Below are 19459 nucleotides of genomic sequence, written 5' to 3'. Positions count from 1 at the left end.
TTATATATATATATATATATTTAAATGGGCTCTGGTTAGTGCTTAAAGAAAAAGAGTACACAAGTAAAAATTTCTTTATTTTCAAGACTGAAATGAACTTGGATTGCATATAATTTTTGCTTAGAGCACTTTCAAGAAGCTGTGAAAGCCTCTACATCCTGCCAAATTAGCTGTCTGTTTGCAATCTCAGAACAAGACAGAGGAGCTCAAGCAGTGGTCCTGGCTTCTTCATAAAGACTGTGTGCTGGTTGAGAAGAAATGTTTCTCTCACAGCAAAATTATTTCCTGGCAAAGACGCTGGCTCGGCGCTTCTCCAAAGTGGAGCTAACTCCCAAAAGAAGTCACCAGGCTGCTTTGCCTCATCCAAATATTTTCTGGCACCAAGGACCACACATGTGTGTATATAAATCCCAATTTCCAGGGAGCTTGAGATGTGGGCCAGCAGCAAGTTCTAAAACTATGTTAGAAATGATACACCCAACTCTGTGTGCCCAATTAGGCTGATAAAATGTTCTTGAGCAGCAAGGACTTCATTTTTAAAAACTCCAACTCTTACTATGAGTCAGAGCTTGTTTTCCCACCACCTCCCACCCCATGGCTTTTTGGAAAATTAATATGTTCCCTATTGAACAAAGAGAAAAAACTGGTTGCTTTGAAGATAAGTTGGATTCATTAATTTATAAACTAGACTTAATTCTTTCAGAGAGCTTTGCTCTAAGAGGACTTCAGTACTAAACAGTAAGTTTTTTAGTCTACAGCAGAAAAAAAATACACACACACACACACACACACACTTAGGTATATATAATACCAAATAAACAAAAAGATACATTGAAAGCCACAAAACATGTATAAAGAACATCTGTGTGAAGGAGAAAATCAAAAAGTTAGGGAGTAGCTAACCTGAAGATACTAAAAAGTACACAGGAGTCACCTGAAGCACAATGCACCTGGAGACCTATGAGCAGATACATCCTGTGTGCTGAGAGCTCATCAGCTGGCCACAACCCTCAGCTCAATGTACCCACCATGTGGGAGCTTCTGGAGATTTTAAGATGAGGCAGGAATGGTTCCTATCCACAAGAAGCCTACTGAGAAAGCAGGTAAGCATCAGTTAAATAAACTTGGAAAATGCTATGATGAAGGTATGCACAAAATGCCTGCCAAAGAATAAAGAGAAAGCATTTAGGTCAAGCTAGAGATGCACAAACACTTCCTGAAGAGACAATTATTATACTCAGGTTGAAAGATGAACAGTATGCGCTCAAGGAAAGAGTTTTTTTTTTGCGTTATGAGTTTCATAGATTGGCTTGACCTGGAGAGGGGCGTGAAAGATCTGTTTTGTCCGCTTAAACCAAAGCCTAAAGTTCAAGGTAGAATGTGACAGAAGACAATGTTGAAGAACGAAGTCATGGATGATGGTGTTGGAGCTTAGAAAGCATCCCACAGGCACTGAGGGGCCAGGCCAGATGCTGGGAAGAGGATGAGTCTTGGAGGAGGAAGGGGTCACCAAAAAGGGCAAAGAAGGTATAGTGACCTCCACCCCCCAGCTCAAGGTTGGGACAGGATTCCAGGGGCAGGTCCGTGAGTCTTTCCTATGTCATCTCATAGAGGAAGTCATGAATCATTGTCAGGGCTGGTGATATTACATCTTCTTTACCCATTCATCCATTGATTGACACTCAGTTGTTTCCATATCTTGGCTATTGTAAGTAATGCTGCAATGAACATGAGGGTGCATGTACCTTTTCAAATTAGTATTTTTGTTCTCTTCAGATAAATACCCAGAAGTGGAATTCCTGGGTCATACAGTAAGTCTATTTTTAGTATTTTCAGGAACCTCCATATTGTTTTCCATAGTGGGTACACCAACTTACATTCCCATCAACAGTGTACAAGGGTACCCTTCTCTCCATATCCTTACCAGCACTTGTGTGATTTTTTGATAACAGCCACTCTGACAGGTGTGAGGTGTATCCCATCATGGTTTTGATTTGCATTTCCCTGATAATTAGTGATGCAGATCATCTTTACATGTGCTTCTTGGCCACCTATGTGTCTTCTTTAGAAAAATGTCTATTCAGGTCTTCTCCCCATTATTATTATTTATTTATTTATTTTTTGCTATTGAGTTCATGAGTTCTTCACATATTTTGAATATTAACCCCTTATAAGATATGATTTACAAATATTTCTCCCACTTAATAGTTTGCCTTTTCATTTTGTTGATGATTTCCTTTGCTGTGTAGCACACTGGCCATTTAAAGAAAAAAAAATCTGTCTTGCACGTTCTTCCACACTGATAGGCAGAAAAAATTTTGGAGTGAAACGGCCCGATGAATTTTCTCAGGATGGGGTGGAGATTCAAAAGGCAGAGAGCCAGAAAGATAAGAGTCCCTAGGGAGAGCCAATCTGAGAGGAAAAAAAAATCCTAATGGATAGAGTGGGCAGTGATTTCTATCAAAATTAGAAAAGCAGGCCGGTGCTCAGGAAACTGGGGCAAGAAGGGAAAGAAGCTGTTGATATTTAAGGAGTCCCAGCATCTTTAGACAGACGTGGTCAGGAGGGTTTAATACGAGAAAAGCAAGGGGCACTGCTACCATTTATTAAGCAAACACTCTGCATTAAGCAATAATTAAGAAGGGTAAACGCTAGTTTGCTGAAGGGAGAGAGTACGAAAGACAGGAGGAGAAAGCTCTGCAACAAGTCTGAGGAGGAGGTTTACTATCAATTCTTTTTAAATTCCTGTTTGTTAAAATTAGTCCCACGGAAGTGACAAGGCAAATGTAGGGTAAGGGACACAAAACCCTTCACTTTTCACCAAGGTTTGGCCACCTGCTGATCACAGGATTCATTAATAGTGGGTGCCCTGTGAGAGGACTCACTACAATGAGACACAGAGCCTTTGGTGGCGGGTGTGGATCTGGACTGAACTGCACCTTTCCCTGCCCTAAAGACACCCTAGAGTAATCTAAGTTTGTCCTGTGCAAAGACAATGCTACCAGCATCCTGATTCCTGACAGCCTTTAAAAATGTCTTCCCTGGGCACTAAATCCTGCATTGCGGTGACTCAGCCCTTGTCTGTCTTACTCACTAGAGCCCTAGCACAGGGCTGGACAAATGACAGGCCCTCACGTAGCAGCTAAATGGATGAGGAAAAAGTGGCAGACCTTGTGAGCATCTGTTTTATTCACTAGGGGGAACCACCTTCATCCTGTGCTTTTGACAGGCTGCAGAGACCCCAGCTCTCCGAAGGGATGCATGGTGGCTGACAGAATACTCAAATGTACAGTCACTTATGGGAGAAAGTTTGCTTGGAGCCCTTTTTCAAGGTTGTACTCATTATCCTCCCTGCCTCTTGACAACCTTCTCTTCCTTCTCCTATATTCGTATTTCAGCTGGGTAGCATGCAACCCCTAACCAATTATTTAAGCCAAAAAATGGAAATCAGCATCTTCACTTCTCACATCTTATTAATCATCCAGGCCTCATTACTTTCTTCCCCGAACACCTCTATAGCCCAGCTTTCTTCTAAGTTCTTTTGACTGTTGCCTCAGTTCAAGTCTTTATGTCCAGTCTCCTTCCTGTCACTTCCTTAGGGCCCTTTTTGCTCAATCACCAGTGATCCCTTTAATGCAAAGATGATCACATCTCTCCTTGACTAGAAATTCTTGGATTCCAACCATCGATTGGATTTTGAGATACATGTGAATGCGCTGGCTGAACTGAAGTTGGCAGGGCTTGAGACAGGTAATCTGGAAGTTGATCCTTGTTAGGCTTCTGTTCACCATTTAATTACTATTCTTTTGGGGGGAACTAAATTTTGAGATTTTCTTTCTTTATTTCTAAATGCTATTTTCCAGTTTGGACATGCTTGAGAAAATGAAAGGAAAAAGAAAAAGAAAAAAACCAATGAGATACTACCTCACACCCATTTGGATGGCTACTATCATGAAAACAAACAAACAAACAAACAAAAAACAGAAAGAAAACAGGTTGGCTAAGACATGGAGAAATTGGAATCCTTGGTTCATTATTGGACTGTCAAATGATATAGCTGCTATGGAAAACAGTGTGGCAGTTTCTCTAAATATTAAAAATAGAATTATAAAATTATCCACATTTCACTTCTTGGTATATACCTAAAAGAATTAAAAACAGCATTTGTATTTAATTATATTTAATTATAACTATGTTTATAGCAGCATTATTCACAATAGCCAAAATGTAGAAGCAATCTAAGTACGTACCGACAGGTGAATGGATAAATAAGATGTGGTATATACATTCAATGGAATATTACTCAGCCATAAAAAAACGAAGGAGGAAGTTTTGATATATGTTACAACATGGACGGACTTTGAAGACAATATGCTGAGTGAAATAAGCCAGTCACAAAAAGACAAATACTGTATGATTACACTTCCATTAGGTACCTAAAGTAGTAAAATTCCTAGGACAGAAAGTATAATGGGGACTGCCTGGGATTAGGAGAAGGAAGAAATGGGGAGTTAATGTTTAATAGGTACAGAGTTTCAGTTTTATTAGGCGAAAAGAGTTCTGGAGATAAGCTGCGCAACAATGTGAATGCACTAAAAATTATTAAACTATATACTTAAAACGGTTAAGATGGCAAATTTTATGTTAATTATATTTTACCACAATTAAAAAAAATTGAAGAGATGAGCTACCAAATGCTTATGAGTATATAGAAAATAATTATCTATTGTATTTGAGGCCACACATTTAAATCATAATCATAAATTCTGAACATACTGACCAAAATTTATGAAAATGTGACATATATGCTGCTACTATGAATGTGCGTGCAGAACCTGACCTGCAATCTCTCTCCTAGCTCTAATCCATCCTGCTCAAACCCAATAGTACATCTCCCCAAACAGCAGTTGTCTATAAAAAGCAAACTACAAATGTCCGTGCTTGGCTTTCAGAGGGCTCCCCAGCCAGGCCTTAATCTGTAGATTCCTCTTATCTCTTCCTAACCCTCAACATGACTCTCTCTCTCTCCTTCCAGAGCTCATCTGGTTTGCTCATAAAAGATACCTTTCCCGGAATTATCTGTCCAATCTGCCTCTCCTACGTGCAAACATCTCAGGGTGCAGCAGAGAATCCATTTCATTGGTGTTTTTTTTTCTTGGAGAGAAATCTCAAGCTGAGCTGAGGTGAGTGACTTGGGCCTCCTCAGGGGTGGCGTCAGGACCAAATATTTGGTTAATATTCTTCCCTGCTTTGTTCTCCAAGCTAAGGCATTATTATAGATGTCTAACGTCTTCATGTCAATTATGGAGAAGAAAGCACTAGACCAGAGGCTTCTAAAAGAAGGTTCCTCATAAACCCCTGCTATCCCCTCCACACCACTCTTCTCCTGACAGGGGCTTTGGCTATTTACTATAAGCTACGTGTTGCTATGGCACTGAGAATGAGCCAAACAGGGTGAAAAATTGGGAAGATGATAGGGAAAAATGCCTGGTGTCCATAAGATTTGAAGGCAAGTGGGTTGCTGTGAATTAGGCTTAGAACAGATTCCATGATGCTGGCTAGAGGTGATCTCAACATCAAGAAAGATTCCTCTGCAAGTCTCTGGTTTTCTGTCACCCAACATATTACAAGGCATGGCTATACGAAGAGAATCCCCTTCCTCAGCACGTCCCACCATCCCCTTCACTGGACCTGCCGGGAGACAGGTTACTTATACCACTCTCCTTGCCCTGAGTCACAGACACCTTGCCTTCACTCTAAATGGGTTCACATGCATGTGTCAGTTTTCCTAGCAGAGACAACATTGCATCTGACACAGATTCTCCACACACGACAGACTCTTAATAAATATATGCTGAACTGTTAAAGCATCTCAGTCCTACTTTTCCACCTTGAGAAACTAACACACTCTTGCGTCTAAGCAGTTTATTACCCAGATTTAAATAACAAAATTTAGCCAGGGTCCAAGCAGTAAAGATATTTCTTTCAATGTTCTTCCAGTGTATTGTATGGTGCTTAATTTAGGCTGAGGGTATTTATATTGTAACATCAAAAAGGTATAAACAGCATGGCTATAGCTTTAATTCTGCTTCATTTTGCTGAGTTACTAGAGCAGTCAACTTCACAAGGTGTCTGCTTCCTATAAATCAGAGTAGGAAACTTTTCTCCAATTATGTTTTAATTCATGGGCAATCATTCTCTACAGCAGGTGGAAAGTTGAGGGAGATGAAGTATCAAGTAATTTTAATCTGAGTTTTCACAAACGAGTATTACAGGGGTGGCAGAGACAAAATGTGTCTGTTAACTGGAACCAGGTGAACAGGAAGCATAATGGTAGTGTCAAATGCCTCTATAACCATCTCTGTAGCCAACTGTAATGTAGTTTAAAACAGACTGTTTCTCACTTGAATTCTCTGACTGCCTTGACCTAATTTCTCATATCAAGAGGCCCTCTTCACATCTTTTGCTTGAGGATCCTGAGATTATTCGAAAACTGCAGTGTCATTTGGAAATTGACCCATGCCACAAAAACACATTCCTTTGCATTTGCATTCTATGCCATTTTCTGCTATTTCGAACACCCATGCCCAGAGAAATTAGTAAAAAAACCTTTCCTAAAAAGATCCATGTACCTCATTAAAATTTAATTCTTAATCTGTGTGCTAAACATTTACTAAACATGTTTTATGAGTGAAACTTGAAAATAAGAAATTAATAAGACAAGCCTTCGACCATGAAAAACTTCCAATCTAATGGGAAAGACACATAAGCTAAACTCTTACCCAAACACCTGCCCAAATTGGTCTTCCCTGTCTCCCACATCTCAGGAAATGGACATACCATCTTCCAGTTGTTTAAATCCAAAGCCTGGGCATCACCCTTGATTCCATGATACTCCATCTCTATGGCTACCACTCAGATCCAAGCCACTGTTGTCTTTCACTTGAACTAAGGAAACAGCTTTCTAAATGGTCTTTTGTTTCTATGCTTCTTTCTCCAAATCACATATCTCTTATTTATAGTACTTATATCAGCAGGTCACTCTCCTTCTTAAAGCTCTCTAATGGTTCCCTAGCACTCTTAGAAAAGAGTCAACCCCTTCCAATGGCCTACCAGGCTCTACATTAGCTGGCCCCCAACTCACCTTCTACCACTCTTCTTTTTGCTTACTACATTGCCTCTACTCCCGCCCTCTTTCTGCTTCTCATTTTGAAACCATTGTGCTTGCTTTGTCCTCTGCCTTACTCTCCTCTTTCCCCTTTCTGCTGAACGAGTGTCATCTTTTCTCCATTCAAGTCTTAAATATCCCCTCCTCAGGAAGCTTTCCCTGATCACTCCATCAAATATTGCCCCAAGACATTTTATATTAATTTCATTTTCACTTTCTGCATTTATTTGTAAATTACCTGTAATTGCTTCTCTCTTTCCAGCTAGCTGTAAACTAACCTTGTTGGTGGTGTTGGCGATTGTGCCACTGTGCTAGAACCTGCCTGCTTCACAGGAGGGGCTCGGAAAGGACTTGTCGACAGATGAGTGTCCATTACAAAGAAGAAAATAAAAATGACAGAAATGGAGCAATACACTGTGAGAAAGGGACACTTCTTTCTCACTGGGTGGAGGAAAGCTGGAAATTGCTTTCAGAAGAGAGATTGTATGTACTAAGCCGAATAGGACAAGTGGGTGCATCTTAAAATGCATTCCAGGCTCTGAAACTAGCAAAGGAAGAGCCCCAAAGGCATAGCTAGTCCAGGTGAGTCTGAGCAATAAATATGGTACCTGAAATGGCTGGTGCCCAGACGCAAGGAGGGATGTGCTGAGAAGAGCACAGAGAGCAGAGTTTGAATAACATGGAAAGGGGTTGGAATTTTATTTTTTAGATCACAGAAAGTCACTGAAAAGTTCTGAGGATTAAAATTAGTATACTCTGACCTTCATTTTATAAACACTGAGAAAAACGGTTTTAACTTAAAAACAAGCAAGCAACAAAAAAATGGCATCAATTTTAAGAGGACTACACATTCTCCTCTGTTTGGAGGAAAGGAAGGACTTAGATCCCATCTGTACATGCAAGAGAAAGAGGGGACCACAGTTGGTGACCCTGTGTTTCAAAGAACAGGACAACTACAGATCAATTTTTGGTTTTCATTGGTACTGGACAGCCATATAACATCTCCAAATGGTTTCAAAGTAAAAGGTACCACCATCAAGGATAATGAAGCTGGTACCTGGGTTCTAGGACCGGAACTGGGTCCCAGGATGGGAGGTGATTCTACGAAGCATTCCTCATATCCCAGAACAATTGAATTAGTCCAACAATATCAAACAGATGGATCACATCATGTAGACCAAAATTAACTCTAAAGACTTACATATTATATTAAAGTTAAAGTAAGCATATGAATGATTCAATTCAGTCATCATAAAAGACAGTTGCCAAAACTACTGTAAGGAATTAAAGGCTACAACAAAATGTGCCTTTCAAAGTAACAGTAATCCATTGCTTTGAGGGGCTTTTTTTGTTGTTTTTTTGTTTGTTTGTTTTTTTAACGGTATGGCTAATTTCATTTACTTAATGAGCACAACTCTCCTCAATAACCACATAATAAGATGGAAAGGCTGACTGGTCCAGACGAAGGCTGGCACGAGGGAGTCAACTGCTTGCTTATACTTCCAGAAGTTATGGAAGGAGGGAGAGGCTCAGGAGCCTACAGCAGCCCTGGTGTTGCACTAACTGGCTTTTCAAAAAAAAATTTTTATATCAAATAAGGTGTCAGATCTTGTCTGATATAAAAAAAAATAAGAAATTCAGAAATGTGATCAAAGGTCCTTCCCAATTTTAAACTCCTATGATGTGACAATGAAGAAATTCCTTGTAGGCATGTCTGCCTTCCATGAACCACAGCACTGACTTGAGCTAAAGGAGAGAATGACATCGGGCTCACCGTGTGTACCAGAGGCCACCGACAATGGAACTGGCCCCAGGTCTGAATTCGCCCCCAGCTGGAGAAAGGCATTTTCGGAGCCTGGGCTGAATATGAGAGAGACCTGAAATCATACTATAGCTCTAACTACGGAACCATAGGCGAGCAAACCTATATGAATTCTCTCAGTGTGAAATGGGGTAGAGTCATCTGAGAATTATGAGAGATAATGGATGTGAGGTGCTTAGCACAGTGCCTGTTATACGGCAGCTACTAAACAAATGACAGCTCTAGAAGATGTTGTCAGTTTTATCTCACTTATTTTGCTATTAGATTTACCTCCACCGTCTTACATAAGATAAACTTATGGAACCTCACAAAACGAGAAAAGACCCCAAAGTACTTTCATCTAGTTCCCTGTTTTTAGAGATTTTCATTATTACCACCATTTCACTGATGAAACCATGAAGGACCTGAATAGTTAAGCTGACCGCCCAAGGTCACCTAGCCATGAAGCCCATTTAAAACACTATTGGTTGTGCCCTCAGGGGCACCCCCCCAGGGCTTGGAAATTGTAACCATAATTTTCTGGGCTATTTTGTGCCCTAAGAATCAAAGCTGTATCTGTTATTACAATAAATTTATAAAATAAGATGGAAGTTCTTCGGCCAAAAAGAGATCATTCACTGAGTAATCAAAATGCCAACTCTAAAATATTAGACAGTTATGAAAATGATAATGAAGCTTGTAACAACCCTCACTAATGCTTATTATGCTGTTTAGCAAAAAAAAAAAAAAAAAAAAACAGAATATGTTATCTCATTTATGTTGTGATTATAACTAAGTAAAATTATGTACATATATAGCAAGGGCTGGAAAGGAACGTGGAAAAATCACTATGGCTGATTCGATAAGGAGGCACAATTGCAGAAGTGTTATTTTTATCTAGTGACTTTAATGGAATTGACAAAATAGACACCACAACAGTGATAATCACAGGGAAGGAGATTCTGCTGTTCACTCACCCTGGGTTGTATAACATGACCGTGGAGAGGTTCTCACAGGACTTCGAGAGGTCAGTCATGGACAAGCTGAAGGAGGACAGAAGGCCACTCTAAGAGCAGACATAGGGCAGAACGGTTACCTTTGCAGATAGAGGCCAGTGCTCTGATCTCAATGCTTTCGACTTGTGAGAAGCAATGAAGTGCATACACCCCTCATTAGCATGCAAACCAGCTGGTCTATCTGAGGATGGCACATCAGGGACAGTCTACAACCCAAGTCCTCAGCTAAGCATAGCAGGGCTCTAGCAAGCTTGGACAGGGAAAACTAACCAGGAACTCCAGTCCTGATGGTCTCCCCAACCATGCTGCATTAAAGTCAAGGGAAGAGGTCATGATATCTTTGTTATCCTCATTCCCTGGCAGGAGTGTTGTCCTATTAACAGCAGCACTCACGTACACTTAACTGAGTGATACAGATGGAGGAGGGAGAGGTGAAGGGAAACAAAAAATAAGAGCTCGACCTGTTTTGCTTCCATGGAAAGCTAGTGCAAACATTTTTCCAATTCTGTACCAAAAAGGACCCTTCGGGGAGACCCTAGGCTGGAACAGGTAAGAGGCTTCAATAGCTAGAAGGACCGGCCTGGAGAAGGCTGAGGTTTGCAGCTTTCTCATTACTTCCCATCTATAGCACTAGCAACCTCAGGAAGCCCTTGCAAAAGTAGGGTGAGATGTGGGCTGTGTAACTTAGTGGCGATGGGGAGGCACTTCCGGGTTGGCTGGTCAGGGCTGCAGGCCCGACATCCTACTTGCTAGCTAAGGAACAAGTTTGTCTCAGTTTCTCATCTAGATCATCTGTGACAAGGGGTAGTAAAAGCTGTTGCACAGATAAAGCAGTAGAATATATGTGGAAGTTTCACACAGTGCCTGGCTTTAGAAATGTTCACTGCAGTCTTTATTATCTTTCTCAATCTAAGGACAGCATGACATCTTTAGATAGATCTCTCTCCCTCTCATTTCCTCCCCTTTCTCTCTGGTCCTCTGCCTACCTCCCTGATCCAGCACTTAAAGTACCCTCTGGATATCCCCATCCAGCCAAGAGGAAGTCTCTCCTAATTGTCCTAAACTTACTCTCTGCTTCATACCCCAATCGAAAATCCTATTTAACATAGCTGAAAATAGAAAGTGAGTAAACTTTTGGATTAAAGTGATTCTGATACTGGGATAACTACTAAAGTAGATGCTCCTAAGTGGAAGTCACTCTCCACTTACTGCACAACGATGCCCAATTCCTTAGTGGGGATGAAGGGTTGAAGAGAAGGGGCTCGCAGGAACCATTTCTCCTGCTCTGGACTTTGCTTACTTGCCCTACTACTTCATCGGCTGGTCATCTTCTGGGAAACAAACTCTCTAGAATCAATCTAAGCTACACAATAACTTTTCTGGTTCTGTACTCCAGAAAAATTGAACTTCTGGAACCAGTAATAAAGATTTCCCCCAGTCCAGCCCCACCCGCATCAGAGCTGGCTCCTGGAGACTACATGTGGCTCACCTTCCTCTTCTCCCTGAGCTTGGCAGCCTCCTTTGGATGGTTAAAGCGAAACATATTGGTTCTTCCCAAGAGTATCACAGCACCTAAAAACACACAAAAGAGTAATGAGTTTATGGTTAGCATCCTGGTCAGTTGGCGACACCATAACATGAAATTTTACAGTTGAAAAGCAACTTCTAGTGTACTATATTAAAAAAAAATAAGAGTGAGGGTCTCAAAAGTCTGTTTACATGAGCCATTTAAATCTGCAAATACTTTTATTTTTATAGCCAAGTGTCACAATACTCATGAAATCCAAGGCAGAGGTAATGGGTCCAAGCATTATACTATATTATGATATTTAAAATTTAATATAGATAGTTATAATTTTGATTTTTGAGAAGAAAAAAGGAAATCAATTCTTCAAAGAGACCTTGTAATACCAAGCAAAATATATGGTCACAAATTTAGGAAATGTTTATTAATGCTGGTAAAGCAGAAATTGCAAAGGAAAGTGTTTCCAAAAGAAACACGGTAAAACAGGCAAAGTACAGGTAAGTATTACAAAAATCTCCCTCAGAATTTGACAGGAAAGAAATTGTGTACATGTAGTGTCTATTTCCACATAAAAACATTGCTTCTTGTTTAATCCTGTTAAAAGAAAAATCCTTGTGAATGACATGGGTCCTACTTCTCCAGAAAATGATGGCACAAAGGGTAAAAGAATTCAATGTAGATGCCCAAGGGTAACAAAATCTTTGGGGGACAGGCGGCAAATTTCAGCTTGATTAAGCAAATAAACAAGCACACACTTTCTAAGGTCAGAGCTGTCCAAAGCTGGCACGGTGCCATGAAAGGCAATGAGCTCTTGTCGCTGAAGGCATCTAAGGATAGCAATGTTCCAGGAGAGAGTCACTATCTGATCTGGTCCTATGCACACCTCTGAGTCTACCACGCCTCAGAATAGACCCCCATGTTCAATCTTTGCCCTGAAAAAGCACACAATTTATTTGAAAAGACAAGACATATATACTAGAAGTCGACCATGAAGGGTGACGCGTGATGAGGTGTTGAGCATCTAAGTGATGAGTGCAGGCTGCAGGAGATGGAGAAGGACTTTTGCAATGAGGAAATAAGCTGGGTCTCACTCAGAACAACTAGGGGACAAAACAAGTGTTCCAATTTGGGGTAATCACAGGAAAGGGCTAAACCATAGATAGAACAGGCCTGCTATGTCTTGACACAGGAGAGAGCCAAGTCCAGCTAAAATGCAGGACATCTTAAACTAGCAAGAATCAATATTGGAGAGATGATGCAGATAATATGAGGATCCACAGAACCAAGATAAAGAATTTGCAACAAAGGTCACAAATGGGTGGCTGGAGAAAAAATTCAGCTCATGTATGTGTTTTGTGTGTGTCCTTTGAAACATTTAAAAAGCAAAATTATTAGCTGCCAACAGTTAAAAAATTACCAGTTTTCAAAAAAAAAAAAATCATCAGTTTTCACATAAAAGTCTGAGTTTCTGTCTGGATTCCCTTGAAAAATTAAAAGATGTGGTATCAGTAGATCTGTGTTGCCACTTGGCAAAACTCCCAGGGCTGCTGATGGCAGCCTCCTTCATACAGAGCACATGACTTCTGGTTGACCACATTCACCGACCTCCCACTTGGGTACTATGTCTACCTGGACCCTGCAGGTATTCTCATAACCCCAGAAGCTCTTCTGGAGCTTCACACCAATATATATACCTGCCTATTCAACATAGTATCTCAGATTCTCAAGGAAATTTTAGATTCAGTATGGTTAAAACCTAATGAGTTTATCACAACCAAGAGACAACCAAAGGGTTGGTTCCAGTGGTGGTTATTATTTAGTGGAAATGGAGTAAATATGAAAAGGAGAACACAGTTTTAGGAGTCTCAGAGGGCAGCATTATTCACTCTACAATTTGCTTATCTCCCTCATATAAAATTGCATTCATATATTTTCCTATTATGGAAAGGCACCATTAGTGTATTTGTTTCCCATGCCTTTTATGACTAGGACACAGAACTGTGTGCCATGCAGAAAGTCAAAAGTTTAGCAGCCACGTATAAGATATATGTATATTTAATGTTCATAAAGTGATATTAGAAATTAATAAGGCAATCACATATGAGGCATTAATTACATCTAATTCAATTCTTTTTTTTTCTGTTAAATGCACAACCATGCAATCTGAAAATTGCTAAAAATGTTAATGAAAAAAGTAGAAGAGTATTTCAGATATATTTCATATCATACTAAAATTAATCTTGCCACCCATGTATTTGTATTAAATACACATGAAAATCTCTTTAAGGCGTTATTAAAGAAAATAAAACTACTCTTGACCATTCCTTGTTTTCATCTAACTAATGTGCGTAAATTACCTAGCACATACAAAGGGCTGTGTCAAGGCTGATTCCCTTCTATTCCCTCTATGGTTTTCCTTTACTCAACAAACCTACTGACTTTAAAAATCTGCTTCATTTTTATATGACGCTATTCATTCATTCATTCAACAGATACTTAAATGAACACTTGCCACATGCTAGTCACTGTAATAAGCACTGGGGATACAGAGTTGAAAAATCAGACATATGCCTTGCCCTTCTGGAGCTTATAAACAAGCAGGGGAGAGAAGTAAATAATCAAATAATTCCACAAATAAATACAAAGCTGCAACTGAAGAAGAGATACCCTGCCCAGTGTTCAAAGGCACATAAGAAGGGAGTTTATTGCAGGAGAGGTTAAGAAAGGATGCCCTTAGGGAGTTGGTGCTTAAGACAAGCTCTAAGAACTGGGGTTTGAGGGGAGTACATAAGTAAAGGTCCTTTGGCAAGAAAAGATGACGATGGTGATGATGGTGATGATGATGATGATGATGTGATTGGAAGACAGCTGTATGTCTTAGCAGCAGGAACCAGGGAGAGCATTGTATAAGATGAGGCTTGAGAGAGGGATCAGACCAGAGAGAATCTCAGTGGATACCGTAAAGCATCTTGTATTTCATATGGGTGCAAAAAGGAAACACTGAAGGGTTCTGTGTAGTAGCATTATACAATTATATAGTTTCAGAAAGAGTATTCTTTCCACTGTTTGAAGAATGAATCAAAGAAGGCACAACTAGATGTAGATACACAAGGTAGGTGGCTACTATAATGGTCCAGCTGAAAGACGACGGTGGCTCAGAATTGAAGAGAAGGGGTAGAGATGGAGGGAAATAAACAAATCAGGGAGATATTTAGGAGATAAAATCGATAGGACTCAATAATGAGTGAGATATAGGGATAAGGGAGGTAGGGAAGATGGCTCCTGGGGTTTTGCCTGCAATAACTAGTTGGGTGGGGAGTTGTTCACGCAGATTGAGCCCACTAGAAATGGACTAAGCTTGGGTTAGAGGAGAAATTATGAGTTTAGCTTTAGATATAATGAATTTGAGATGTCTGTGGCAGGTGGAAATATAGATCTAAAGCTCCAAAAGAAAAGCCTGGGATATCTATCAATCTGTCTATCTACCATCCTGCCTACCTAACTACTCTTAAATATATACAACACACCCACACACCACACATATATACAAATATGTGTGTACATACCTACCTAATATCTGTGTGGGTACATACACATATCTACAGATATTAGGTAAGTGTGTGTGTGTGTGTGTGTGTGTGTGTGTGTGTGTATCATTCTATACATATTTGAGAGTCATCTCTAATAAATGAAACCATGGGTGTGGGAAAGTCACCTGGAGAATAGAGAAGAGACTGGGCACTATGAGGAATACTGGCTTTTCACAGCCAGCTAGAGAATGAACCTGCAAAATAAACAGAGAAGGGGCCACCAGAGAGGAAGGAAAACCTCAGAAACCAAGGGAAGGAGTGGTCAAGGATGCAGAATGCTTCAGAGATCAGCCTAGGTGAAAAGACTGGGAAACGACATGGGTGTGATAGCATGGACGTCGCAGGTGGCCTCCATGAAGCTGTTTTGATAGTGGTCAGAGCCAAACTGGAGGGGTTGAGGAGTGAATGAAAGCTAAGGATCTCATGAGTCCAGACAACTCATTCAAGAAGTCTGTGTATGAAGAGAAAGACAGAGTTGGTAGTAGCTGGAGGGCGGTGATGAATCCCAGGGGATAATTTGTTTTGTTTTTGTTAAAAGGAAACTCATGAGTATATATTAAACAGCAATAAGTGAGCTGAAGAAAAAAGAATGAATGAATGAGAATGTCGATGGTGTAAGGCTTCTGGATGAGACCCGGAGCATGTGTCCTGCCCGGTATTCTTGGTGTGGCCAAGGACGAGTCACTGCTTAACCTCTCCAGAATTCAGTTTCCTCATCTAGTTACCAAACTGGATACTATCTAAGGTTCCTTCCAGATCTTAAGTTCTCTTTAACTATGAACTTGACCTAAGGTTAATATGATTAATCACAGCAGATGGACTTTCTGTGATACACTTAATTTGTAACTTTCAGGGTACACCTAAACCTCTTGAAATATATGATGGCTCCTCGATTACTTCAGGGCCTGTTAAATACCTGAAGATAAACAAATTCCAGATGGTCTTTAAAGGGGATGGAGGGGAAATGACATTGAAAACGGGCAGACAAAAACACTTGTTCATAACAACAAAAAAGCTTCATTTAAACATCTGAATAAAACCACTGAAGGCTGGTTTCACATGACAGTTCCTATTTTAATATTTCAGGTGCACTGAAAAATATAAAACATGTAAACATGTCTAGTGATTTTTAACAGAGTGACAAAAATCATTAACATCACTATTATTTACTTTTTTCAAATTTTATGTGAGATTTTTAAATTCTGCTACTACATAAATAAATCAACCCTTTTTTCTATTAAACATCATATGAATATTTCTGAAGCGATGATGTATAAATTATTTAATTCTGGGTTACAATTAATACAAACATAAAAGACAATTGTATTCTCAAAAGTACATGGTCCACTGTAATATGGAGGCCAAAAACTGAGGTCCCTCTGAAATTCTGCTTTGGGGTTCTACATTCTGAATTTAATTACTGTAGAATCCCACTACCCCCGATACGAACAGACAAGATATAATGGAATGCTAAAGCATGCTCAGTAAAAGAGAGGTTTTCATTTTAGGTACAATAGTTAGAAAAGCAAAGCTCTGTCCTGGAACATACAATTCTCTGGCATGGTACTGAATGAGAGGTTGAGGTTAGGTAGGATGGGTGAAGTTCATATTTCATTTCTTGATAAAAGCAAAAAGTAAACTGCCTGTGTGTGATATTTTTCCTTAAGTTTAAACTGTCTTAAAAATATTTATATTAAAATAAGTTATGACGATGGCACCATTTTGGGGACCAGATAAAGAGAAAGTCTAAATTCCACTAATATATGCCAGTATTTAAGAACACATTAAATCATATGTCCTAGGGCCATGAACTCTTGTAACATCGACTTTATTATTTATGATACCTGAATTATAGTAATTTTTCTTTAACACAAAGTGATATGAGGAAAATTAAGATCTGCCATGATGCTTGTGGTGGATAAGAAAATTTCATATATATACTAATGAATTTAAACAGGACACATGGCTTGAGGTTGGAGGCCGGCTTGGATGATGATAGGCACTCAGTGCCAAGGGTAGTGGGTGTCAGTATCGAAGCATGCTATCAGATCATCAGCTAGTATTTCTGAAGAATGTAAATGCACATGATACCTTACCAAAAAGCCACATAGGTCATCCCTTCTTTTTCAACATTTATAATTCAAATATGGATTTACAATTTCCAGCTTTAGATAAATCGCTTAAACCCTTGTTTACTCTTGGTAAAGTACTAATGACAAACTTAGATTATTGGGCTCTAGAGAAGAAAGAAAATAGATTTTCAATCTTTGTTACTGAGGTTTCCAGCCAAATAAATCCATCAAGAATGATGTGCTCAATTGCATGCACAACAGGCTGAACGTGGAGCTTTGTAAAATTTCAAGATGCTTTGGTCCCATCCCCAAAGAAATTTTTAGATGTGTCTTGGGGGAAAGATGCGGGATGAGTGGGGGCTGATTTATTTTTCTTCTTAAAGCCTCAGGGAAGATGCAAAAAGGATATATGGAATAGTCTCTTCCTTCTGAAGAAAAATGTAGAAAGTGTATGAAATAGAGGGCAATACCAGACAGATAATAAAATGGTAAATTCTAAGATACTAAATGGAAGGCATTACACTAACTGGTCAAGCTATTAATAACTGTCTTTACTTCATATTCTTTGTTAATGACAATACTACTTATTCTTTGTTAGTAACAATCTCAGCTAATCAGTTCTAGCCTCCCACACATTCCAAGCTGTCAATATCCCATTGTACCTTCTAAAATAGTTCTTCCAAAATGCGCCCCTTCTCCCTAAGCTCCAACAGTCTAGTACCTTCATCATTCCCCTCTTGTCACTGTTCATCTCCAAGCCTCCATTCGGGCTATGCAAGCAATGCACTGTCCTTCAACTCTGCAAACGCATTACTCATCTACTGAACGATGAGCACCTTCCACAGAAAATTCACGCCACCAGTCTGGGATTCAAGAGCCCCACAAACCTGCCATGCTTAAGCAGCCTTGGTCTCCCACTACTCCTTCTTCTCACCTAAGATGCTCTCCAGTCTTTTGACATTTCTTCACTACACACTTCGCTTGACTCATACATAAGTTATCTTTTCAACAGGTACCATTATGACAAATATATTAATTAACTTCAGAATTTGGCTGTGGGTACACCTATCCATTTTCAGCAGTGTAAAGTCACCCCATGGAAGGGATTTTGGTTCCACATAAGATGGAATAATCATGCGGTTGAGTTGACTGTCTCTCCCACTGAATGCCACCGACTATGCAGGCAGCAGTTACTTGAGAGCCCTGAAAAGTAAATGGCAGCAGGAGGGCTGAAGATCAGGATCTGAAGCACCAGTGAACTGATGGTGAGTTTACCATTTTTTTCCTCCAGGGTTCCCTGCCTTGGTCTAGGAGGAAATTCAAAAGTTGACATCAGTGCAAATGAGAGAACTTCAGGAGAAGCACCCCAGTTCAGGTTCAAGGCAGAGGGAGAGGGTCCTCTGGCAGCACCAATGGCAGCAGCAGGGGGACCACAGATGTCTCAACTTGTGGAGAGGAAAATCTCTATCTAATCAAAGAGCTATGGTTCCCCAAGAGGGTGGGAGCAGATCTCTGTTGCTTTTTTCTCTATCTGTCCTCTCACTGCTTGGCCATGGACAAGTGCAAGAAGAACATGAAAAGTGGTAAAGCTCTATACTTCTAGTTAGATGATTTAAAAAAAAAAAATTTTTAATGAAAAAAAAAAAAGACCCCTTGGAGATGGTACAGAGAGAGAAGTTCAAGGAAGCATCCTCACAGAATTGATTATGAACTCCTGGGTCATCCCGGACTGCACATGCATGAGTCTGACCCTCAATAGCACATGAAGACTTTGAGAATTGAACTAAGGCACAGACCACTGCTCAGTTTCCAGATTGGCCACTAGATAGTACACACATGGGACAGATCGGAATAGCATTATGAAGTATTTGAAAACTAAACTAGTTTTAGAACTAGAATCAAAACCCACATAGGCCGATTCTAATTTATGATCTGAATACAAGCAGGTCGACTGACTGCTAAAACAAAACAAAACAACACAAATCAATGTTTCCCATAGGACTTAAACACGATCCAGAATCTTAAAACATGATATCAAAAATGTCCAGGTTCTGTCTAATATTACTCAGCATATGATGAACTGGGAAAATTTCAATTTGTTTGGAAAAAAATCACCAGATGTTAGTAGGGAGATCACAGAGATGTTGCAGTTATTTGATAAAGACTTTAAATCAGCTATTATAAAAATGTTCAAATGTGAGAACATTCTTAAAAGGTAAAAAAGTTTCAACAACAAAAATATGTATATAAAGAAGTATCAAATATTACAATTAATATATATAAACCA

The 19459-nt window shown here is 39.7% G+C and overlaps 1 protein-coding gene across 7 annotated transcripts in view; it reads right to left on the bottom strand.

Annotated features, from left to right (window-relative positions):
- KIF16B (kinesin family member 16B) overlaps window positions 1–19459 on the bottom strand; it is a 278826-nt gene that overhangs the window by 117199 nt on the left and 142168 nt on the right. For all 7 annotated transcript variants that reach the window (XM_025039943.1, XM_025039945.1, XM_025039946.1 and 4 more), the window contains 2 exons: window positions 11475–11557; window positions 9947–10035 (listed from right to left, as the gene is read on the bottom strand). In XM_025039943.1, coding sequence (XP_024895711.1) covers window positions 9947–10035; window positions 11475–11557 — 172 coding nt within the window. The remainder of the gene's footprint in view (window positions 1–9946; window positions 10036–11474; window positions 11558–19459) is intronic.

Source organism: Pteropus alecto, unplaced genomic scaffold (genome assembly GCF_000325575.1).
Source record: "Pteropus alecto unplaced genomic scaffold, ASM32557v1 scaffold45, whole genome shotgun sequence".
NCBI lineage: Eukaryota > Metazoa > Chordata > Mammalia > Chiroptera > Pteropodidae > Pteropus > Pteropus alecto.
Note: the sequence above shows the minus strand (reverse complement) of the source record. Positions and strands in the feature narration are given on the sequence as shown.